Source organism: Sorex fumeus, unplaced genomic scaffold (assembly GCF_029834395.1).
Source record: "Sorex fumeus unplaced genomic scaffold, SorFum_2.1 ptg000122l, whole genome shotgun sequence".
Lineage (NCBI taxonomy): Eukaryota > Metazoa > Chordata > Mammalia > Eulipotyphla > Soricidae > Sorex > Sorex fumeus.
The window spans coordinates 20,733,108-20,759,188 of record NW_026606179.1 but is presented as its reverse complement, the minus strand read 5'-3'; the positions used below and the strand labels follow the sequence as shown (position 1 = coordinate 20,759,188).

At 42.3% G+C, this 26,081-nt stretch overlaps 1 protein-coding gene across 4 annotated transcripts in view; it reads left to right on the top strand.

Moving 5' to 3' along the window:
• ZNF260 (zinc finger protein 260) overlaps window positions 1-16,546 on the top strand; it is a 43,922-nt gene extending 27,376 nt beyond the window's left edge. For all 4 annotated transcript variants that reach the window (XM_056136525.1, XM_056136524.1, XM_056136526.1 and 1 more), the window contains one exon: window positions 10,496-16,546. In XM_056136525.1, the coding sequence (XP_055992500.1) occupies window positions 10,860-12,062 (1,203 nt within the window). In that variant the 5' untranslated portion in view covers window positions 10,496-10,859 and the 3' untranslated portion in view covers window positions 12,063-16,546. The remainder of the gene's footprint in view (window positions 1-10,495) is intronic.
• The last annotated feature ends 9,535 nt before the right edge of the window (window positions 16,547-26,081 follow it).

The window sequence follows — 26,081 nt, the reverse complement described above, 5'->3', positions numbered from 1 at the left end:
AGCAGGTAGGGTGTTTGCCTTGCATGTGGCCAACCCGAGTTCAATCCCTGGCATCCCATATGGTCCCAGAGCACCGCTAAGAATAATTCTTGAGTGTAGAGCTGGATGTGACCTAAAAAGACCCCCCCCCCAAAAAAGAAGGGGTTTTCATTACAAAGGAGATTAGAAATATAGTATTTTAAGTCTTAATCTTTAAAAAAATTTTTTTTAATGTTATTTTTGGGTTTTGGGCTATACCAGGTTGTGCTCAGGGGCTCACGCCTGGCTCTACACACAGGAATTACTCCTGGCAGTGAGCAATTGGCAGTGCTCGGAGTGCCGGGGATTGAACCTAGGTTGGCTGAGTGCAAGGCAAGTTCCCAATCCTCTGTACTATTACTACAGCCCCTTTATCTGTTTTTTTTTTTTAAATTAAATTAATGTAGGAATGAACTTGAAAATGTGACTGATTTGTTAAAATAAAGTCAATGTTGTACCTTCTTGAAGGGTGATAAAATACTGGAAAATTTGTCTCTGTCCTTATTCTGTGTTTAGATTTTATGTGTAGGTCGTCTGTCTTCTAGTCTCAATTTTCTTAAGTACTAAGTACAGGTTTCCAAATTTGTCTGCATAGGATTGAGAAAAATAGTCATAGCATTCCATATTTTTTATCTGTAGTGATTTAAAATAATCATTTTTTATTTTTATAATTTTGCTTTTGTCTTTAATTTTTCCTTTAATTTTTTTCTTTTTTGTCTATAAAAACCTGAATTTCTCTCTCTTTTAACTTTCTCTTTTAAAATACATTTTATTTACTTTAGGCACTGTGATTTATAATACTGTAAATGATAGGGTTTCATACATAAAATATTCCAACCCTACACCCTCCACCAGAGGGCCACACCTCCCTTCCTCCCATCCTACTAGTTTCTTTTCTTGTCAAGGAGTCATACTCTATGTGCCGGTGGAGTGTTGCCTGGATATTGCTGAGCAGGCGCTTCTGAAGGCTACCGAGCTGCTTAGCTCTCATTGCCCAGGGCCTCAGCTCTCTCCCTGCTGGCTGTGGCATTTCTGCAAAATGAAATGTACGGAGTAGGCTGATGTGCTTTCTCTGCCGCAGGTGATAGTACTTGACATTTGTTTACCGCAGTAGGATTTTCTAGAATTTGTCAGTTCTCTCTAGTCCTGTTGCTACTTGATCAACTAAGTTGATGTCAAATTCACAAAGCCCCCAGCACCATGTGTTCCTCTGAGCACAGAGCCAGGAGTAGCTCTGATGGGCTCTATGGCCCAAAGTCCCCCTTTGTTGACATTTCAGGAAGGCTTTCACCATCTTTTCCAGGAATAGGTGCTGTCTCCAGGAGCCCCTTCTAGGGTTGGAGAGAGGGTATAGAGGTTAAGCCATTTGCTCTATTTGCAGCCCTGGCCAAGACCCCTTGTGGTCCACGAAGCACTTCCAGATGTGGTCCCTGAGCACTGGATCCTCCCCACCGTGCAAAAAGGAATAAGGAGAGAATAAGATTAACAGTTCCCTTTCTAAAGGCTTTGTGGGCATGGAAACGGTTCATCTCTGTCAGTGTTTGGGACGGCCAGTTCATGTGTCTGAGCAATAATACCTGGAATCTTTTTTCTCAGAGCTTAAGCTCTCAACTGTGGGCTTACGGTAATCAGAGAATCATGTTGAAAACAACTGTGCTATGATTTGTTTTTATGTTTAAAGCGCACCAGTAGGATAGATTTAGCATGACTTTTTTTGGTTTGTTTGGTTTTATGTTGGACCATACCCAGTGGCCGTCTGAGACTGCTGCCTGCTGGGTACTTGGGGGTCACTATTGGCCTTGCTTGGGGGACCATGTGGTGGGATCTCCTGTATTCCATGTTCTTTGTGCTCTTGAATTATCTCATTGTTTTCTATTTAACATAGTTCTTAAGGACCTGGGAATTTGGGGATGTAAATGAACGTTTGCTACAACTTAAGTCACCAGCAGCCTTTGCCATTAATAAGACCCTTGGGGTCAGGAGCAATGGTACAGCAGGTAGGGTGTTTGTCTTGCATGTGGCTGACATGGGTTCACTCCCCTGCACCCAATATGGTCCCTTGAGTCTCATCAGGAACAGTCCCTGTGCAGTGCCAGATGTTGCCCCAAATTAAACACACACGAAAATAAGCTGTGGATTGTGACCCCTGCCATTACAATTCTTGTTCTAAAAAAAAAAAGAGCCTCAGCCTCAGCCTGTCCTATGATGCTCTGAAGACGGCATTGGGTTCCCTGGGTGGGTAGGTTAGAGAGAGCATCTTGGTCCAACACAAGGCTCTTTGGTCTGTTCTCAATGTATGTTGTGTGGTGTAGCTAGAGCTAAAGCATGGCTTAAAATTGAGGGGCCAGGGGTTAAGAAGATGCTTACCTTGTATATAGCTTACCCCAGTTTGATCGCCAGCACTGTGTGATTGCCAAGCGCTGTCAGATGCACCCTAGGCAATTATTGGTTGTGATCCTCAAACCCAACCCTTCCAGTTTTTTCCCACTGGCACCCTTTGTTTACCTAAGAAATGCAACAGAGACAAAACACCTCAGATCCAACATGCAGTTAGTTTTGGATTAAGTTTTGTCCTTGCCTGTTCAGAATCTAGGATCTAGTGGATAACTTGGTGCAGCTTCTGCTGAGCACTTGCTAATTTGCCTTGCATCTTATTTATTTATTTATTTATTTTAATGAATCAACGCGAGCTACAGTTACAAAGCTTTCATGTTTGAGTTTCAGACATACAATGATTGAATACCCATCCCTCCACCAGTGCACATTTTCCACCACCAATGTCCCCAGTGTCGTCGTCCCCCCCCCCCCCCCCACCGCCAGGCCTCTCCCTGTATATCTCCCCTATACTCTTTCTTGGTATTGCTTGTTATGAATAGCATAAGATGTCCTGTGGCCACAAGAGCTGCCGTGTGCTCCTGGAATTCTAAAATTTTAGATAATTAGGGTCTGGAGAAATCTCTGCAGCGAGCTGATCGGTTCCAAGATTCTTTTGTGTGTCTCTGGGTCATGGCTGTGAAGGAGCTTAAATGGCAGCCAGAGGCAGTCCCTGGGCATGACCTTCAGGGTCCCATGGGGATGGGGAGATGAAAGGATTGACACATTTCCTACCCCTTGAGGCCTAGAGTTTGCCATCACTGAACCTACATACCTGTACTTTCCATTGGGTTCTGAAAGTTGGCGGCCGCTGGGATTCTTAGGGGGCAGATGGAGGGACAATTCCTGCTCCAGTCTGAGGCATCCTGGTGAGATCGGCCTGGCTTAAAGTTCAGAGGCATCTCAACAGCAAGCTGCTCGGTTCCAAGATATTATTTTATTTTTGGTGTGGGGAGTGAGGGTGGGACAGTGTTGGGCCATACCCAGTGGTACTCAGGCTACTCCCAGACTGGTGCTTGCCAGTCCTTGGCAATGCCAAGGATTGAACCCCAGCCTCTTATATTGCAGCACAAGCACTCAAGCCCACTGGGACTATCTCTCTGGTCCCTGGCAATGGCTTCTTTGCATTGTGAACGACTTATTTATAGCTTCATATTTTTCTTCTGCAGTTTCCTTGCCTATTTTCTTTCATAGATTTGAAGAAAATTTGGGCCTTGCGAGCTGAATTAGTCTTTGGCTTAAGAATGTTATAAAGTGGAAAGTGAGAATACAGCAAATAAGAATCTTGCCTTTGTGTGGCCAACCATTGTTCTATCACTGGCACCCCATTTTCCCAAGATGAAAGCAAAACAACAAATCTTGTGTTGATCTGTTTAGAACACTAAATCTTTCTCAGTTTTATCAGCAATTGTAGCACTGTCACTGTCGGAGCACTGTCGTCCTGTTGTTCATCAATTTGCTTGAGTGGGCACCAGTAACTTCTCCATTGTGAAACTTGTTGTTACTGTTTTTGGCATATCAAATATGCCACGGGGAGCTTGCCAGGCTTTGCTGTGCAGGCGGGATACTCGGTAGCTTGCCGGGCTCTCTAAAAGGGATGGAGGAATCGAACCCGGGTTGACTGTGTGCAAGGCAAACACCCTATCCACTGTGCTCCAGCTCTTATCAGCAATAATAATTTGTTTTTAAGACAGAGGTAAGAGTACCAGAGATAAAGTACTTCCTTGCTTTGTATGTGGTGCACTGTGGGTTTAATTTCTGACATTGTATGTTGTCCCCTGAGCACTCCAGAAAAGATTCCTAAGCGCAGAACCTAGAGTAAGCCCTGGGCGTAGCTGGGAATGGCCACAAAACAAATAATTAGTTTTCTTCTTTTTGTTTTTTATTTTAATACTTGTATACTCACTGGAGTTTTTGGGCCCGCACTCAGCAGTGCTCAGGACTTCCTGGCTTTGTGTTCAGGGATCACTCCTGGCGAGACTTGGGGGCTTAAAAATCGAACCCAGGTCGACCTCTTACAAGGCAAGCTCCCCATGCTCTTTCACATCTCTCCAGCCCTGGGAGTAGCACTTTTAATTTTCTTCAAAGTGAATGATGAGACTCTTCCTTTCACTTCGACTTAAATGCCATCATAAGATTAATTGGCCTAATTTCACTATTGTTTTGTCTGAAGGGGGTTGGAGCGATAGCACAGCGGGTAGGGCGTTCGCCTTACAAGCGGCCAACATGGCCGACCCGAGTTCGATTCCTCCGCCCCTCTTGGAGAGCCCGGCAAGCTACCGAGAGTATTCGATATGCCAGATACAGTAACAACAAAGTCTCCAATGGAGACGTTACTGGGCCCGCTTGAGCAAATCAACGATCAACGGGAGGGCCTTTGTCTGAAGGAATAGAGCAGCGTTCAGAGAGAGTTGGAAGGGATGAGCAGAACATTCATCAATTAAGACAGTGTTTATCAGTTAAATTTCCCATCACTTTACATCTTTGTTTTGTCACCTTACATTACTTTGATTCATGGTACCTCAAAACAATTGCAGTAGGAAAACATTTGTGGAAATGTGACAAATGTGAAACTGGTACTCACTATTGGAAAATAGAACCAAGAGATTTGCTAACATAGGTATCACAGCCCTTTACGTGTGAAAAGTGCAGTGTCTTGGATGTAGAGTAAATGGAAGTGCACTCAAGCCATGCCACTGCACCTATAATGTGTTTCGCATTTGATTTGGCTTTTCCTTCTTTTTTCCCCCAGCCTTCATTGCTGTTAATCCAGCAACCAGGGCTCACATACTTCCACTGTGGTACTTGCTCCTGTGTTCCCCCAGGGATACATGCATTTATTTCTGGTGCATGTTTGTATTCTGTGGGTCTCTGGGGTGCTCACACACTGCTTGCTGGGGTTGCACTTCTGACTTAGTGTGGGCACATCCATGGTTGCTGTAATTGTGCACTTTGTGATACTCACACACATCTGGGCTGTGTATCTGGAGATCACAACTTGTAACACCAGAGTCCCGAATAGTGTGACTGCTGGGAATCCAGGACACGTGGGTGGCACTGGGGATCAAACTCAAGACTTCACAAAAGCACACGGTAGGCACTTTTAGCCACAGAGCCCTTTCCTGAGCCCTGTAATATGTATTTTATGTCTTGAATTTCTTCTTATTTTTTTCCTTTTTCCTTTTTGGTTTTTGGGCCACACCCAGGGATGTTTAGAGGCTGCTCCTGGCTCTGCACTCAGGAATTAATTCTGGCAGTGCTTGGGGGACTATGGGTGATGTTGGGGATCAAACCCAGGTTAGCCGTACGCAAGGCAAGCACCCTACCCGCTGTACCATTGCGCCAGTCCCTGAAAGAGTGTGTTTTATTGGCAGTGCTGGGGGGTGGGGAGGAGTTGAACTGGGGTTGGCCATGTACAAGGAAAACACTCTGCGGCCCAACAAAATGGTTTTTATTATTTTGTTTATTTTATAGAACACTTCTGGTAGTACGCAGGGGTCACTCTTGGTGGTGCCAGGAATCAGACTGGCATTGGCTGCTTGTGGGGTAATCCATCTCCAAGGGTTGGGGGTAGCAATTAAACACAAGGTGAGGTTGCACAGTCAACATATGTAAGGCCGTTCTAAGACAAAGATCTCCTGCAAGGAGATCAAGAGCATGTTTTTATCTAAGGACATACTTCTTTCCTTAGTCCATAAACAATCATCTTTGATTTACTTAATAATCTTTCTAGTCTTTTTTTTTTTTTTGCTTTTGCTTTTTGGGTCACATCCAGCAATGCTCAGGGGTTACTCCTGGTGGTGCAAACACCCTGTCTGCTGTGGTATTGCTATAGTCCCTAGCCCCAATTTTAATTCTTATGAAGTCTACTTTCTCTCTCTCTCTCTCTCTCTCTCTTTTTGTTATGGGGCCATATTCGGTGGTGCTCACGAGCTGATTTGCAGCTCTGTGCTCAGGGATCACTCCTAGCAGGTTCAGAGGATCACAGGCATTTCTGGGGTTTGAACCCAGATCGGCCATGTGCAGGGCGAGCTCCCCGCCTGCTGTACTGTCACTCCATTGCCTTCTTTATGTCTTTCATATTTATTTTTTAAAATTCTTAAATGAAGGTATTGTTTGTGTTAAACATTTGCTTATGGCCAGCAGCTCTTTTTCTAGTTGTGGCTATTATAGCATTCATTTATCAACAGCATATTACTAGGGTCAATTCTTAATAGTCATATATGAGAGAATGACAATAGGATTGGACTCAAAGGGTGAGCCTTGCTTTGCATGCAGAAGACGAGTTCCCTCCCAGCCCTACATAACTCTACAGTGCCTCTACTATAATTCTGGCATCTGTAGAAGTCACTGGTCCCAAGCAGCACTGCATGACCAGATCCAAGGTGGTTGACTTAACATTGTCACGAGTTGGCCTCCCTGGTTTCCCCAAGTATTGCTTAGAAGCCCTCCTCTCCTCAGATTTTAAAAAAATGGGGATAAAATTTTGAGGGGTTAGTACAGTGGGTAGAGTGTTTACCTTGCTCATGGCTGACATGGTCGAATTCCTGGCACCCAAGTGGTCCTCTGAGCCCTTCCAGGAGTGATCCCTGAATGCAGAGCCAAGAGTAAGCCTTGAACACTGCTGGGTGTGGCCCCCAAACAGCAATAAATGTGAGGGGTGTAAATCTGGATATTGTTGGAAATTTCTACCTAGAGGGTGGAAAGCACTTAACAAAGAAATTACTTAGAACCAAAGACAGGGTCTCTTCATAACAGAAGAGTTTGACTGTCTCTATAACTGATCTATTTTTTAAAAATTTTTTATTAGTGAATCACTATGAGGTACAGATACAGACTTACAAACTTCCATGCTTGTGTTTCAGTCATACAAAGGTCGAGTACCCATCCCTCTACCAGTGCCCATTTTCCACCACCAATGGTCCCAGCATCCCTCCCACCGCCCTCACCTCGTCCCCTCCACCCCACTCCGCCTCTGTGACAGGGCATTCCCTTTTGTTCTCTCTCTCCTTTTGGGTGTTGTGGTTTGCAATAGAGTTATTAAGTGACCATCAGATTTGTTTTATCATCTACTTTCAGCCCGCATCTTCCATCCCGAGTGGGCCTTCCTAGCACCCTTTACTTGGTGGTCTCTTCTCTATCTGAGCTGCTTTTCCCCCAGCATGTGAGGCCGGCTTCTAAGCTGTGGAGTAATCCTCCTGAAACTTATTTCTACTATTCGTGGGTATTAGTCCCCCATTATGTATAACAGATACCATTTTAAAAGAATCAATAAAAACATTGCAGTAGGGTTTGGGATGTAGGTCAGTGATGAATCACTTAACTTGCCTTGCATGTATAAGATCCTGTGTTTGAGCCTTTATTTTTTTTTGTATTTTGTATTTTGTATTTTATTTGAGCTTTTCCTGAGGAGGTCCAGGACCATCCATTCATTGATTCTCAGCACACTTCACTTCGAGGCCTGTGGCTAACCCCAGGGGTGCTAGAGCCTCCAGGGACACACCTGGCATTTTTGGGGGCTCCAGGGCTGCACTTGTTGATGCTCATGGATCCTCATTTCAGGAATCAGGCCCAGGTCAGGAGTAGACAATCCCTAACGGTCCCCTTTTCCAATCTTTCTTATAGTATTGTACCTTTTTTAACATTCGATCAGTTTCAATCATTGCTGGCATACCAGTATGAAAGATAGCACTGTAGCACTGTACTCCCGTTATTGGATTTGCTTGAGCAGGCACCGTAGCGTCTCCATTGTGAGACTTATTCCTGTTTTTGGCATATCGAATACGCCACGGGGAGCTTGCCAGGCTCTGCTGTGTTGGCGGGATATTCTCAGTAGTTTGCTGGGCTCTCCCAGAGGGATGGAGGAATCAAACCCGGGTTGGCCATGTACAAGGCAAACGCCTTACCCACTGTGCTATCACTCCAACCTGAGTGATAGGGTTTCAGAAATCTACATTCATTTTTTCATTGGAATTCCTTTGTAAATGTTGAGCCTCTTGGATTCTTTACTAATATGCTAATTTTTCAGTCATTTCTGTCTTCTGGGTGAGAGCGTTCCCCCAAATGTTGCTCAGGGAGACATCTTTGGCGATTCTTATGCATCCAGGCTGGTGGCTCAGCCAAAGAGAAGACCAGGACCTGGTGATGCTCAGGGACTCTTGGGAACACCCAGCAGTGTTTCTGCTCCAGGGTGCCAGTCACCCCAATTCTTACTCATTAGTCTCTGCAATATTTTTTCTCCAGACTGGAGAATTAGTACAGGGTTTAAGGTACTTGCCTTGTATAGAGCAAACCCAATTCAGTTCTGGAAACATACCTGAACACTGCCAAGTGTGACAAAAAAAAATTCTCTTTGTTTCCATTCTGCCTTTATTCTGAAGGGTTACCTGGAATTCTCCCCCTCAACTTTATGAATTAGTATTTCATTGTTTTACAAATTTTCAAGATTTCCAGGAAACTGATATTGGTATTTTATGTATTCTTTGTCATTTCTCTGCTCCCCCTTTTTTTGTTTTGATACCTTTCATGTTAAGGTTTTCATAAAATTTTTTTGTGATTGTTTTGGGGCCACACCCAACAGTGCTCAGGGCAGACTCTTGGCTCTGTGCTTAGAGATCACTAATGATGGGGCTCAATGGCCCATATGGGGCTCAGGGAACCATAGGGATCGAATTTGAATTGGCTTCATGCAAAGCAAGTAGCCTGCCCACTGTACTATCGCTCCTGCCCTAGATTTTTGTGAAATTTACATTAATATTTAGCACCAAATTACCAGAAAAATTATTGTGGCCTCTGCATGGGCAGGAACTATGAAATGGTGACTTTCCTATGGAGCATTCAGTCAGATGTCCAGGGGTTGATTTTGTGTGTGTGTCTGTGTATGTCTGTGTATCTGTGTGACACATGTGTGTGTATGTATATACACACATGTATGTATAAATGCTTATATATATCTGTATGTATACATACTCGTGTGTGTTTGTGTGTTACTACAAATATGACTCTCGGTTCCCATTGTCTTCTAATCTTTTCAGAGAAGAGCCCTTTCATCCCCTGACAGCTGTATCCTTTGCGTGGCACTGGAATGCTTCTGAGACCCTGTTGTGTATATAAACTTTTACTCCCCACGTTGGCTAGATAGTACAATGGGTAGGCAACTACATTGCCTTGCATGTAGTTGACCAGGATTCGATCCCTTGCAGCCCATATAGTCCCCCAATCACCACCAGGAGTATTCCCTGAGAGCCAGGGTTAACTCTGAGCTTATTAGGTGTGGCTTAAAAACAAAAAAAAGAACGTTGAAATTTATTGTTTTCTTTTGTTTTGGGGTCACACCCGGTGATGCTCCTGGCTGTGTGTTCAGGAATCACTCCTGGCAGTGCTCAGGGGACAATATGGATGCCGGTGATTAAACTTTAGTCAGCCACATATAAAGCAAATGCCCTCCCCACTGTACTATTGCTCCTCTCTCCCTACTTCCCCTGCCCCTTCTTTATATATGGCACTTTGCCTACCATCACTAAATTTGGAGTCTCTTGGTTTCACTTTGTATAATACATTCCTATTTCATCTAGTTAGCATGTCAGTCTCTGATTATAATTGTTTTATGAGCCCTGCTGTCCATTTTCACTTGATTTCTCCACATCTTAAAAAGCTATCTTAAAAGCCACGCTTTACAGTCCTGAATTCGTTTTCCTTCCAAAATTTCATTCACAAGATTCTCCTCAGCCTTTTTGGTTTGTTGTTGTTGTTGCTGTTGTGAGTATTACAGTGATGCTCAGGGCCATACCTAGAGGTACTTGAATGGAACTCAGGGTCTTACATTAGCCTAGGCAGGCGGCCTACTGCTTGGGCGATCTCCCTTTGCCTAGATAATGTTTTTATTTCTGCTTTCTTTTGTATTCAAAGAATATACATACCTGTGCCTCTGTGGTAGGTTAGATATGAAATAACAGTATTTTATGATGTCATATTTCTGAAATTTTACTTCTCAGTGGAAAATCTTTGTGCTGTTGATAATGGTGACTTAATTTGATCTTTACTATATATGCCAGGTACTAAATATTTCAATAATAATAATTTTTGTGTGTGTGCTCTCCTTTAGGAAAGACCTGGAAAATTTACAAATAGTTGAAGAGACGACCTGAAAGACTTGAGTGTTAAGGCTTGTCCTTCTCCGAAAATACACCTAAGGACTAATGTTCAAAGAGTTTGGAATAGAATTCACATTTAAATATGAGAGAAATTGTTGAAGAAAGTGCTTTTTAATATAATGAGGAAGCTATATCAGTTCAATTATCTAATCTCAGGATAATCTGTGAAAAGACTTTCATCATAAATTCAACTTCATTAGATAGCTGATAATTTCTATTGACAAAAAACCATACGATTATATTGAATGTGGAAGAGCTTTCTTCCATGTCACACACTAAGAGATACTAAGAAATTCTCATTGAAGCCAATTGTACATGAGAACAATGTTGGAAAGCCTTCAGACTGAATCCGATCTCCTTCCCCATGATCAAATTCATACCAGAGAGAAACCTTACGAATGTAAAGAATATGGAAGTACCTTTAGCCAGAACCTCACAGAGCTTGAGAAAGTGCACACTGCAGAGAAGTCACATCAGTGTACTGAGTGTGTTTCATCCTTTAATGTACATTTGAGAAGTCATACAGGAAAGAAACCATATAATTGTAATAAGTGTGGAAAAATCTTCAGCCTGAAGGAAAACTTAATTGCTCATCAGAATCATCATTCTGAAGAATGTGGCAACACTTCTATTCAGAATCCAAGTCTCATTAAACACCAGAGAAATCATAATGGAAACAAACCCTATGCATGTAAAGAATGTGGGAAAGCTTTTAATGGCAAATCGTATCTTAGTGAGCATGAGAAAATTCACACAGGAGAGAAACCATTTGAATGTAATCAATGTGGAAGAGCCTTCAGCCAGAAGCAATACCTCATTAAACATCAGAATATTCATAGTGGGAAGAAACCCTTTAAATGTAATGAGTGTGGGAAAGCCTTTAGTCAGAAGGAGAACCTCATTATCCATCAAAGAATACATACTGGGGAGAAACCTTATGAATGTAAAGGATGTGGGAAAGCTTTCATTCAGAAGTCAAGTCTCATTAGACACCAGAGAAGTCACACGGGAGAGAAGCCTTTTGTTTGTAAGGAGTGTGGGAAAGCCTTCAGTGGCAAGTCAAATCTCACTGAGCATGAGAAAATTCATATTGGAGAGAAGCCCTATAAATGTAATGAATGTGGAACAATATTCAGACAGAAGCAGTACCTCATTAAACACCACAATATTCATACAGGAGAGAAACCTTATGAATGTAATAAATGTGGAAAAGCCTTCTCTCGGATTACATCGCTTATCGTACATGTACGAATTCATACAGGTGATAAGCCTTATGAATGTAAAATATGCGGGAAAGCCTTCTGTCAGAGTTCATCTCTTACTGTGCATATGCGAAGCCATACAGGTGAAAAGCCCTATGGTTGTAATGAATGTGGTAAAGCCTTCTCTCAGTTCTCCACCCTTGCTCTGCATATGAGAATTCATACCGGAGAAAAACCGTATCAGTGCAGTGAATGTGGCAAAGCTTTTAGCCAGAAATCTCATCACATTAGACACCAGAGAATTCATACTCATTAAAACTCTAGAAATGCCTTCAATGTAAGAAAGCCTTCAACAGAACTCATAATAATGTATCAAAAAATTCATTTTATAGAAGTAAAGTGACATGAATGTGGAAGACCCTTGAATATGAAGTATCATAGTATCGTCAAAAGCTATACACCCACCACAGTCATTGATGATGCTCTTTTTAGGAGCAGTTTCTTTGAAGGAATGAACCAGTCATGGACACAAACCAACATGGTTCTGGAAGGTCTACCTGATGCACTAAGACAAAAAAGATATTACAGGTATAAAGACAGTATAAAGATGCGGTTAGGAGACAAAATTGCCACTTTTATTACGTTTGCTACAAATATAACCATCAATTATTTTGATGCAGTTATAAAAAAACAAATTATGATAGAATCTTATTCAGAAACAGGCATGCCTTATGGATAAATGATAATAGAGATAGTATCCAAAAAAAGGGAAATCATGAATGATTCAAAGGTGGTCTCAGGGTACTTGGCTTCATATAAAAATATACTAGAGTTTTGCTGTCATCACAAAGTATTTGTTATGAAATCCAAAAGTATTGAAGACTAGAACACAAAGTGAAAGTTAATTTTATAGAAGAATGTTTCTAAAATCTTAGAACAGGATTGCTAGAAGAGTCCAGAATACCCACACACATATGTATATGCACATATATAGGAAAATTATATATGTGTTCAACTAGTTGTGTACCTTTATGTTCATTGCAGCATGAATATAGTGTCGAAAAATTGGGAAAATATGTATGTTCCTTATAAAATTGCAGGATGAACATGATGTAGTCATACAGTAGAATATTGTCTAGCAGTTATGTAAAACACTAATCTATATTAACAGACCTAAACATAGAGAGTGAAGAATGATAGCCATGTGAATTTAAATTAAATCAGCACTAACCAACACTGGTATTAGACATTATGAATAAAACTATTTACGTAAAACTAGAGAATGAATTGAATAGACACACAGTTCCCAAATGTGGATGCCTCCAGTGGGAAAATGTGGATGGGAAACAGGACCAAAGATTATAGCTAATGGCTAATTTCATTTTGTGTCTAAAAATATATTATTGAAGAGTTAAGGTTCCAAGTAAATACAGCAGAAGGTTAATTCTGGATTGGAGTAACTTATGTGTTTATTCTATTGTTTGTGCTATTAAGGTCTGAAAATTAGGGGTAGGAAAAGTGTATATGAGATACATATTACCATTCCCGTTGATATGGTAAATGAAGTATTTTTTAATTTATATTTGCTATAAAAATTGTAATAAGTTTGTAATTGGGGTGGTAGTTTAACAAATTTAATTCAGTTTATTCTTAGATGTCACCTCACCATTCTGTATGTGGTCTGCACTCAGAGGTATTCCCATCGCTTTGCTATTAGGTTGGATCCTATATTTAAGGATTATATATAATAGTTCTTGCACAGAATTGGTAGAATATTTTTTTATAGAAACCAAATTTTAATCGCTTTTTATATCCAGTATTCATATGGCAAATTAAGGTATTTTTCAAGATAAGAGCCACAGAAATAGTACAGGGGGTAAGGCATTTGCTTGGCATGCAGCTGACCTAGGTTTGATCCCTGGCACCAGATACAGTCTGCCTACTCATGGGCCACTCCTGAGCAGAGAGCCAGGAAAAGCCCCTGAACATGAGTGTATGGCCCCCAAACAAGTCCAGGGACTGTGTAGAATCAGAGATCAGCCCCAGGCCTCCTGCATGCAACCCCAGCTCACATCCCAGATCTTTGTTTAAAGGTCAGTGAGTAAACCCAACTCTAGTTTTGGCTTCAATTTTTAAACTTTAATGAAAACACTCTCTCTTATGCCAGACATAGTCAATCCTCATGGCCCTTCTGTGGACTTGGTGTTAAAAAGATCTTAGAACTAAACAATATTCATTTATTTGAAGGAAATTTATTTTCTCTTAATTTTTGTTTTTCGTGGCCACATCTGCCAGTGTTCTTCGTGGCCTGCATTTGGTCTGTTGAGCTATGACCCAGGTCCCTCAAATATATTACTTTTAACCTCAGAATTGTGAAATGCTAATAAAACTAGCACTATATTGCTTTTATTAGCATTTCAAAGCAAATACTGAGATATGATTGCCAATTCATTTGGGGAGAAATGACTATGCAGTTGTTCAGAAACATACCTTCAGAAACAAGCCTTTGCAGCTGCTTGAAATAGAAACCTTGAATCCACAGTGAAGCACATTAATGCAAAAGGAATGTGCTCAGTTACTCAAAAGTAATTACAGCGCTTTCATGCTTCTATTGATTTTCAGAAGTAATGTACCCAAATAACAACTTATGTCTACAAATTTCTAAATTTATCTGTCTTTTCTTTCCTCATTAAGCATGCTCTTCTGTTCCTTAAGTATTCTACCTTTGTGCTCTAATGCAGCTTTGACTTCATCAGAATAACTGGGACCTCTTAATTCAGACCAAAATAAGAGGATTAACCTTGGGTGCAAACAACCAGTCAGTACAAAGCCCTAATGCCTAAAATGACTCAAGGCTAAAAGAAAGATTCACAAGCAGTGCACAGAATTCTGACTGTTGGATACTAGAAATACATCCATCGCCTATTGATTCAACTTGTTGCTACCTATTTGCTTCTACAGACAACACTACCATTCTTCTCTTAGGGTTCCGTTTCAGGTGTTCTTTAACTATGGGATAGATTAAGGAGAGAGACTGCTAGATCAAAGTGTACACATAGATGCACTTTAAAAAAAATTTTTTTTTAGTTTTCATAGGTGCTATTAACTTTCAGAAAGACAGTTTTCCTCTAGTTCTGCAATAGATGGTTATTATACTAAACATTATGCTTGTCTAGATTATATATCTTACCTAGACTTGCTTTGTAAATTTTCATATTGTTAGTCCATTTTCCTAGAGGATTATTTATCTTTTTTTGGTCCATTTTGAAGACCTTATGTATTAGGCCTTAGGAATTTTAATTTTTGTCATAAAATGCTTAAATTTAAAAATGTTTAAATTTCTAATGAAATATATTCCTTTTCTTTTAAACCTAGGAATCAGTTTAAGGTTTCAATCTCTATATTGTCTATGTTACTAGGTTTTTGTGCAAGTTTAGTTTCCTTTTTCAATATGTAAATATTTAATTCATCTAGAGTTTCATTTTAAATGTCACATGAAATTTGATTTCAGTGTCTTTTCTTCTGAATGGGTTTCTGGTTGTACAAATAATTTGTTGAAATAATGCATTTGTTCAGTAGCTCTGATACCACTTTTATCCACCCAGAGCAATCATTTGAGTTGTCTGTCCCCAAAAAGTCAAACCTAGAACCAGGCTTTGATAATCCTGCAACTGCCAAGCAAACACACATTGCAGTGCCTCGGTGCTATACAGGGGGAAAAGAGCAGAATTTGCATTATTATTCAATAAGGCCATTTCCCAGCAAGCTACTACCTCTGTGTCTGTATTTGTGCCACCTTTGTATAGGGGTACACTGAGCTATGAGATTAATACTCATTTAAGCACACAGAAAGCCATTGCCTTGGTTTCCCTAGACTTTGTCACATAGTCTACAGGCATGGAAGTTACAGTGGTATTTGTTTAATGATAAACAGATCTGAACTCTTCCAGACACGGACCAGTGGGAAAGGCCTGTTAAAACTTTGCTGATACCACTCAACTGAAATTTTGCTATGTAATCCTTTATAAGATCTTTCTCATTCAGCGGGATTGGCCTTGTACTTTTCATTTATAATGTGACCTTTTTGTATTTTGTTTCACTAACCTATTTTTCTATTTCTATACTAATATTTTAATTGGTAACGATGTAACATTAGCCTTATTCTACTTTATGGTGCTATTAGAACAAGTCCTCCGTGCTGTTTTTCACAGTCCTCTTTGCTAAGTTAATGTTTTTTCTATATTAATGAAGATAGTTTTCTCAAATGATAATAACCCTTTGGCATACTAATTGAAATTGCATTAAGTCTGTATATTTATTTTTGGGGAAATGACACGATATTCAGTCTGTCAGCCATTACATTTATTTTGATTCGTGATTTGTCTTTCAGCCTGATGATTCTGAAAGGAGTGAGTTGAAAGCCTTCCTACTTAAAATTGTATATTCAAGAAAGGTTTATTAGTTGGGAGAATGAGAAAATTCCCTATTAAAGACTGAATATATTCCCCCAGAATTCATATACTGAAACCCTTAATTCCTAGTGTGATGGTATATGGAGGTGGGGCCAGAGGGAGATAATCAGATTTTGCTGAGGTGAGGAACTTGAGAGAATAGTGCCCCTATCTGAGGAGAAGATATTGGTCCATGCACAAGACCATAGAAAACCTAGGGAAGCACAGTAAGAAAGTGTCCGAATAACAGCAGGAAGTAGATCTTCACCACAGACCAACCTACCAGCTCTTAGATCTTGGGACTTCCCTGCCTCCAGAACTGAGAAATAAATGTCTGTTGTTTAAGCTATCTCGTGTATGATGTTTTATTATAATAACCAAAGTAAGACAAACTTTTCCTAGTTTTTTTTGTTTGTTTGTTTTGTTTTAATTTTTATTAGTGAAACACCATGAGGTAAAGTTGTAGACTTACAAGTTTTTGTGCTTGGGTTTCAGTTATACAGTGATCGAGTACCCATCCCTCCACCAGTACCCATTCTCCACCAATGATCCCAGCATCCCTCCCACTCCCCCAAACCCCTCCATCCCATCTCGCCTCTGTGGCCTAACCATTCCTATTTTGCCCTGGTCACACATGCTCCTAATAAAGACACTTTAAAAAATATTTTTTTTGCTTTTTGGGTCACATCTGGTGGTGCACAGGGGTTACTCCTGGCTCTGCACTCAGGAATTACACCTGGCGGTGCTCAGGGAACCATATGGGATGCTGGGAATCGAGCCCAGGTTGGTTGTGTGCAAGGCAAATGCCCTACCGGCAGTGCTATCACACCAGCCCCTAAAGACAATTAGAAGAGCATAATTCCAGTTCCCTTTACAAATTCTGTAATTTGAGGGAAATTATAGAAGATTTCTAAGCCTGTCTTAAAATTTTCTTAGTTTGAGCGGCGTCTCCCAGTAATCACAGCAAGCAGTTCAATGCAAGGGGCTGGGCTAGGGGTAGGGGTAGGGGTCAGAAGAGGGCCTGGGCCTTACCCAGAAGACCCTGGCAGTACCAGGAGCCTCCAGAGCTACGTCCCACAATACTTGAGAGACTATGTGCACTGTCCTCTGGCACCCCTATTTTAAGAATAGTTGAGAGCAGGAGCGAGTAGGGCGGGTAGGGTATTAGTCACATGTTGCCAATCCAGGTTTGTTCCCGAACACCCCATGTTCTCCCTGGTTTGCCAGGACTGATGACTTAGCACAGAGCTAGGAGTAAGCCCTGAGCACTGCTCAAAAAGAAAAATCTGAATAAATAGACTCCTCTCTAGAAGACCTTTTTTAAAATAAGCATGAATAGTTTCCTTTAAGAAATCACAGGTGTGGACCACAGTGAGAGCAGGGAGGGCGTTTGCCTTGCATGAGGCCAACTTGGGTTTGATTCTCAGCATCCCATATGGTCCCCTGAACACCGCCAGTAGTAACCCTTGAGCTCCCTGGGTGTGAGACCCCAAAAAAAGAAATGGAGAGGTGTGCTGCCTATAATTAATAAGAACAATCCTCAGGACTCGTGATTGGTGTGAGATTTTTTTTTGGGGGGGTGAGAGTGGGGGGTCACACCCATCGATGCTCAGGATTATTCCTGAATCTGCCTTGTTATTCTCAGGAACTGGTGATGCACGAGATACTATATGGGGTGCTGGAGATCAAACCCTGGTTGGATGCAGGCAATGCAAGCTTTCTACCTGCCTCTTGTGTCGTCATCGCATCACCCATTAGTCTTAATGTGTAGCCTTGCTGTGTATTTAACTGTCCCTTAATGCCTGAGGCTCTTCTGGAACCATAGCCTATTATGACAAAGTCTGAAATATGGTCTCATTCTCACCAATTCCCCAATTAACATCTCAGTTCCCCAGAATACAAACTGACAGGCAATATTGTGTCCAAAACCTAAGATCACTTAATTGTTTTGGTTTGGGTCCACACCTGGCAATGTTCAAGGGTGATTCCTGCTCTGCACTCAGGAATCACTCCTGGTGCTCAGGGGACCATATGGGATGACAGGGATCAAACCTGGGTCTGTTGCATGCAAAGCAAGTGCCCTACCTGCTATATTATGGCTCCAGCCCCCAAGACTTAAGAATAATTAATGAACCCATATTTCCTCTTGTCCCTTATCCCATACCCCTGCTTTTCTTTTCTTTTTTTTTTAATTTTGGGGTTGCACCCTTGAAGCTCAGGGCTTACTCCTGGCTCTCCACTCAGAAATATCACTCAGCACCATATGGGATGTGAAAGACTAAACCTGGGCCAGCTGCATCGAAGTATCTTACGTGCTTTACTATTGTTTCGGCCTCCATAACAAGCGCCCTCTAATACTCGTGGTTTACTGTCCATAATTTAAAGAATGCTTTCTTCTGCAACCCTTACACTGATTCTCCATACCTATTTCCTTTCACTTGGACACACAACAGTTGACCAGGACAGTGTTCTCTCCAGATTTCTGGGATAACCCTTTTCTCTGGGGGTGTAGAGGGTTTATCCACTCTGTGAATAATTCATTCCATCCCTGATCAGGATGTCTCTAACTCCTATTCCATTTTACTGCATCTCTGGGGAAAACAGGGCTATAGAGTCTCACCATTAAGAGCCCAGGTTACTAATTAACAGATGACTTAGTTAGGCACTATTCTGTCCCCGGGCTCTGACAATTTACAGACAAAAAGCCTACAGATATGCTTCTTAGAATTTGGAGTCTAGGTTCTGTAGAATCTGAATTGTTAAGGCCCTTCACGGCCCTGACACGAAACCTCTTGATTGGAATGAGTTAGAAAATGCTTTCAAAACCCTCCAGACAGCACTTTCCCACTACCCTCTCTAACCTAATCAGACTTTTTTCTTTCTTTTGTTTACTAAGGGATTACCCATGAGTATTAATGCAAAAACTGGGTCTTGACTTAGTGATAATGTTTTTCATCACATAATCATCACAGATTTGAGATGGTGGTGTGGAGGGCTGTTAGGCGACACCCTGTGGAATTCAGGGGGCTATTCCGGAGTCTGTGCTTAGGAGTGGCTCCTGGTGGTGCTAAAAAATGTGCCAAAAGTTGAACCAAGGTTTTGGCATGGAAGGCCTCTTGTACTCTCTCCATGACATTTATTAACTACTGTAGATTTTGTAACACACACACACACACACACACACACACACAAAACACAAACAATTCCTTTGTTTGCAAAGAAGTGGGATGTGGCTGATATATGAAGCTTTAAAAAAATACTGTATGGCTTAAATAAATTTTAGCCTCATGGCTCACAATGCTTGAAAAGACAAACTTGGGGCTGGTGCAATAGCACAGCAGGTAGAGCGTTTGCCTTGCACGCGGCTGACCCGGGTTCGATTCCCAGCATCCCATATGGTCCCCCGAGCACCGCCAGGAGTGATTCCTGAGTGCAGAGCCAGGAGTAACCCATGTGCATCGTCTGGGTGTGACCCCACCCCAAAAATAGAAAACACAAACATGCATTTATTTAACACTGGTGAATGTACTGATACTCTACCTTTTAAGTGACGTGATAAACAGAATTTTATCATCAATGATTACATGATGAAAGGTTATAAACCTTCTGTTTTGTTTTGGGGTCACACCCTGCAGTGCTCAGGGCTTACTACTGGCTCTGCACTCAGGGATCACTGGTCGCAGGGCTCTGGAGATCATACGGGGAACCAGGAATCAAACTCAGGTCTGCAGCCTGCAAGGAAATGTCCTATCACTGCACTGTCGCTCTGGCCAGTGTAAACTGATTTTTGGACTAAAAAAAAAAAAGGTTGCAACAATTATGCAATAAAACTTGGTATCTTTCCAAACTACTGGATTCTAGCTGGGATTTGTCTCCTGTCTTTGAGGTTTGGCAGCAATCCCTGTCCTTCTGAAAGAGACTATTACATTTACTCTGAGGCAGCCATGGACTATATTAGCTCCTCATCAAGCTCTAGAGTTTTTACAAAATAAAGCACATCACTGGTTTTTTAAACAGCAGAATCACCAAGTACCCAGGCAGATTCTTCTCTCTTGTAAACTCCTCTGCTGATTACAATAAAACCCTGCATCCTTTCGTCCAGACTCTACTCCTATGGTTATTCATCTTGCCTTACAGTCACTGACCTCATATTCCACCAGAAAGGACCTCCAAAACACTATTTATACTCAGACAAGCTTGTTTTACTGATGGTTTATTTGTGGGGCAGGGTAGGCCGTCACATAAAACTACTGAGGCTAAATCTTTACCTCCATCCATCTCAGCTCAAAAGGTTGCATTCATAGCCCTTGGAAAACCTGAATTTCACTGGTTCTTTTTGGATTTCAAATATCTTCTGTGTTCATACTGTTATATGGAAGGAGAGAGGGCCACTGACAACACATATAACTAGAATTCTTCCTTTCTCGATTCCGTGAAGTTCCGAAAGACTCCCCCATAGACCCTGATGGACGACTCAGCACCTTCGGACGCAGTGGTCCAGATGTCTCTTTGGGCCTTACCATCTGCTTAGCTTTGGTTCTCGGAAACTCAGGGGCCACACCTCCTCTGCACTAAAGAACTCCTAGCCAGACTAACGCCTGAAGAAAGATCAAAGAGAGACCTACTCCCAGAAGTCCCATAGTCCACCCGTGAAAGAACCTTAAGAAAGCCCCAACGCTCCAATCGCCACCGGTCCCGCTTCGAACTACATTTCCCAGAAGGCTGTGCGGCGCGACTCTTTCCCGGCACACTTGCCCTTCGTTTGTCTAACCGACTCCCGAGAATAGGAGGAGGGTCCGAGGGAGCCCTTTACAAACGTTTCAGAGCCACGGCCCAGGCTGAGGCCGTCGAAGTGAGTCCTATGAGAGAGTGTAATCCTTCAGCGGGGGCTGCAACTACACCCTCAGACGAATCAGGACGACCGAAAGCCAGCTTGCCCCAGAACCATCCTCTGACTACATTTCCCAGAGGCCACCGCGCCAAGAACTTCACTCTCGCGTTAACTCACTTACAATCACGCGCTGGCGGGACCCTCGGTTCTGCACCGGCAACTGTTGCCGTTCTATGGACTGTGGCTTAGGCAGATCCGAGGGTCAGAGGTGAGGAGCCTGAAGCTGGAGTCACGGCTTTGTTAGGCTGGGGAGGCGAGAGTGAGATCGTGCGACTGTGTGGCCGCGGTGGTAACGCGGTGCGTGATTGTGTAGCTGTGACTGTACCTGTGATGAGTGTGTGGGCTCCATTGATTACCTTGGGCGGCGCAGCCTGCAAGCCTGTGCCTGTGCTGGTGTCTCTTGACGCGATCCCGTGGTGTGCGTATCAATGGAACCACGTGCAACACTGTGTTCCGTGCCTTGTGACTCCCCAGCTGGGGTCGCATTGGTCCCTGAGGGGGTGTGTGGTCCTGTGACCGTATCTCCCTGCCCCGCGGAGCACGGGGAGGAGTGTGCGACCAGGTGCATCAGTGTGTGGAACCCGCAACAATGCGGTTGGAACTGAGTGTACGTGCCCTTTCGGGAAATGTGTGTTTGTGCTTTTTACCCTTGACCGATGTGTGTTTGTGCTTATGTGAACGTTCGATCTGTTAACGTTTCTCGTAGTTGCCTCGCGCCCTATGCCACCCTGCTAGTTGTGTGATTATGTTTGTGTATGTGGATAATGAGGCTTTTTCTCATGCATACTCATATACTACTCATTATACTACAGCTCGCCCCTCGTTTGACTCTTTTATGTGAATGCTGCCAGACACCGTTTTTATTTATTTTGTTCTGGAGAATTAAGGATTATCCGTGTGCAATTTAAAGGTGATTCATTTTTTTAAAATAATTTTTTATTAGTGAATCACCATGAGGTACAGTTACAGACTTACAAACTTTCGTGCTTGCGTTTCAGTTATACAGTGATCGAGAACCCATCCCCTCCACCAGTGCCCATTCTCCACCACCAATGGTCTCAGTATCCCTCCCACCACTCCCACCCGATCCCCTCCATCCTACCCCGCCTCTGTGACAGGGCATTCCCTTTTGCTCTCTCTCTCTCTTTTTGGGTGTTGTGGTTTGCAATAGAGGTATTAAGTGGCCATCATGTTCGATCTATAGCCTACTTTCAAGCCCGCATCTCACATCCCAAGCGGGCCCTCTTAGCACCCTTTACTTGGTGGTCCCTTCTCTATCTGAGCTGCCTTTTCCCCCAGCATGTGAGATTGGCTTCTAAGCCATGGAGTAATCCTCCTGGTACTCATCTCTACTATTCTTGGGTGTTTATTCTTCATTTGTTTTGTTTTTGTTTTTGCTATATTGTATTCTTCCTTTGAAGTATACTACTAATAATGGACACTGGGGTTATTTGTATTATTTTACTTTATGAACAGAGCTGCCCAGAATTCATTTATTCATTCTTTTTTTTTTTGTAGTTGAGGTAATGTGGTTACATGGTTACAGTAATACTAATCTTTATGCTTTTAGCTCTGCATCTCCACCACCACCAACAGGTCAAAGTGGCTCTTCTTTCTTTGGATTTCTGGCTCTGAGGGGACCATATGTGGTGCTGGATATTGACCCTAGGTTGACTGCGTGATCTCCTATCGCTCCAGACCTGGGTTGGTTTTTTTTCCCCCCTTTTAAAGGAATTTTCTATATCATTCTAATATCTAAAGTTACTTCTTCTTGTTACTGTGTTGGGCTGGAGCGATAGCACGCGGTAGGGCGTTTGCCTTACAATGGCCGACCCGAGTTCGATTCCTCCACCCCTCTCCGAGAGCCCGGCAAGCTACCGAGAGTATTCGATATGCCAAACACAGTAACAACAAAGTCTCCAATGGAGACGTTACTGGGCCCGCTCGAGCAAATCGACGATCAACGGGAGGGCCTTTACCTTTACCTTTACCTCTAAAGTTACTAGTGTTCACTTAATATCTTTTTAACGTCTTGTATTTGCCATAATTCTTTTTTTCTATTAGAATTGTATTATATATTTTTTTTGGTCAGTGTTATTTACACTGAGCAAAAATAATGTTTTTCCTTTAAGTACTTTGAAGATTTTTTTGCCACTTTTTTTTTCCAGCAGTATAGCTATGATGTACTTGGTTGTGACTTTGCTTTAGTTTTGCATTTTTTTTTTATTTTCTTTTATTACTCTTCAGTTCTGCTAAGCTTCTTGAAACTCATTTCGAGGGTTTTACTAATCTATTCAATAGTAGCTTCTTACAAGTTAATCTGTATTCTTTTCTCTTTCTGTGGCTTCACTTGCACACATGGTATACAGCAACTATGCCATGTGGCCATTATATTCACTTTCAATTTTCTTTATTCTCTGCAGTTGATATGCATTTTTTGTTGTTATCTTTGAGTTTAGTAATCCTCTCTTCTGTTTTTCTAGTCTTATGTTAAAACTATGTAGTGAAAAAGAAAACTCAACTATGTAATTAATTTGCAAATTTGCTGAATCTATTTAGTTATTCAATTTGTGCATGCGTGCGTATGTATGTGGGTTTTGGGCCATAGTCAGCAGTACTTAGGGGATATTTCCAACTCTGTGCTTGGGGTTCACTCCTGGTGGTACTCGGGAGACCATATAGTGCCATGGGTCAGAGCTAGGACTCCTAAGTGTAAAACATGCAAGGTAAACACTTTACTATACTACCTCTTTGACCCTCATGATAGATATTTAAGTGTGTAAAAATTTTTGATTTGAGAGCTATCATATGTGGAAGGCCCGGATTGATCTCGAGTACCACATGGTCCCCCCCAGCACCGCTGTGAGTGATCCCCAAACACAAAACTGGGAGGACCAGCAGCGACAGTATAGTGGGTAGGACACTGGCCTTGCATACAGCCAACTGGGGTTTGATTCCCTGGTACTCTGTATGGTCCTGGAGACTCACCAGGAATGATCTCTGGAAGAAGAGCCAGGAGTAAGCCCTGAGCATTGTTGGGTATGATGCAAAAACAAAAACAACCCAATAAAAAAACAAAACCCAACTGAACAAACACATCTGTCACATTACAAATTCAGTTATTCCCTTTCAATATTTCCATTAAGGAATTGTAGAGATAATACAGCATGTGGGTGCTTGCCTCATGTGGCTGACCTGGGTTCAATCCCTGGCACCCATATGGTTTCTGAGCCCCACCAGGAGTGATCCCTGAGTGCAGAGCCAGGAGTAAGACCTGAATACTGCTAAAAAGTATGGGGGAAAAAAAACATACACCAAAAAAAACTTCCATTAGTGTTTTAGTGTATCTTATTCCTTTGTAAGTTTTAAATATGTTACGTAGCTTTAGAAAACATATACTGGGGCTCTGGAGAGATCATAGAGTGGGGAAGTTGCTTGCTTTGCATGCGGCCAACCCAGGTTTGATCCTAGCATTCAATATGATCCCCCAAGCACTCCAGGAGTAAACTCCAAGAACAGGGCCTTAGTAATTTCTGAACTGAGTTCCTCTGGCATGTCCCCAGAATGTAAATGAGGGACATATGAGGGCCAGATAGGGAGGGTTCTGCCTTGTACAAAGATCCAGGTGTGATCCCTGGCACCACATATGTTCCCCAGAACCCTGCCAGGAGTGATTACTGAGCACAGAGCTAGGAGTATGCCTTGAGCACCACCAGGGATAACCCCTAAGTCAAATACATTTAATTTTTTTTTCTTTTTGGGTCACACCCGGCGATGCTTAGGGGTTAGTCCTGGCTCTGCACTCAGAAATTACTCCTGACGGTGCTCGGGGGACCATGTGGGATGCTGGAAATCAAACCCAGGTTGGCCGTGTGCAAGGCAAATGCCCTACTCGCTGTGCTATTGCTCCAGTCCCTAATATTTTTTTTAAGAAATAATTATTCCTATTCTGGCCAGGAATACAGCTGAGCAGCAGAATACCAGCCTTGCTGCCTTGCATGTGGAAGTATAAAAGTATATCCATTAATGGAATCCAGTGTAGGTAAGAGAATTAAGTAGGGACCAGAGAGATAAGGCACTTGCATTTGGCCGACCCCGGTTTGATTCCTGACACCACATATGGTCCTCAAGCACTGACAATGGTTACTCCTGAGCACAGCTAAGAGTAGCCCTTAAGCGGCACTGGGCCTGAAAATTCAAAACCAGAAATTTTTAATACTTAATAAAAAAATAGTCTGTATATACTAGTGTGTTCACATATGTGAAATAAAAATGCCAGCGTGAGGGATAAAGTCTGGTAGAATACTAGCTTTGCATTTGTAATAACTGCTTTTGATTTCTGGGATCTAAATTTATAAAAAGGAATGTGTTTAATGGTGTATTGTAATTTGCATAATAATATTGTGTATGTATATTTATGCAAACTATATTCACCCCATTGTATCAGGCTATTCAGGTTATTAACATTTTCCCAATTCTGAGGTTCCAGGAATTGGGGATAATGAGAACTTTGCCCATTCCTTAGTGTTGTACAGGACAAGCAGTGAGCAGAAATTATCATTTTGGGCTCTCTGGCCCAGGTAGTACAGCTGGGAGGGCATTTTTGCACACCGGCCACCTGGGTTTGATCCCCAGTGTCCCATATTGTCTCCTGAGCACCACCAGGAATGATTCCTGAGTGCAGAGCCAGGAGGAACCCCTGAAATTGCTGGGTATAACCCAAAAACCTTAAGAAAAAAAAAGAAAGGGACTGGAGGCGATAGCACAGTGGGTAGGGAGTTTGCCTTGCACGCGGCCAACCCGGGTTCGATTACCAGCATCCCATATGGTCCTCTGAGCACCGCCAGGAGTAATTCCTGAGTGCAGAGCCAGGAGTAACCCCTGTGCATTGCCGAATGTGTGTGTGAGAGAGAGAGAGAGAGACAGAGAGACAGAGAGAGACAGAGAGAGAGAAGAGAAAACAAAGACATGATCATTGTGGGAGCTATCAGGC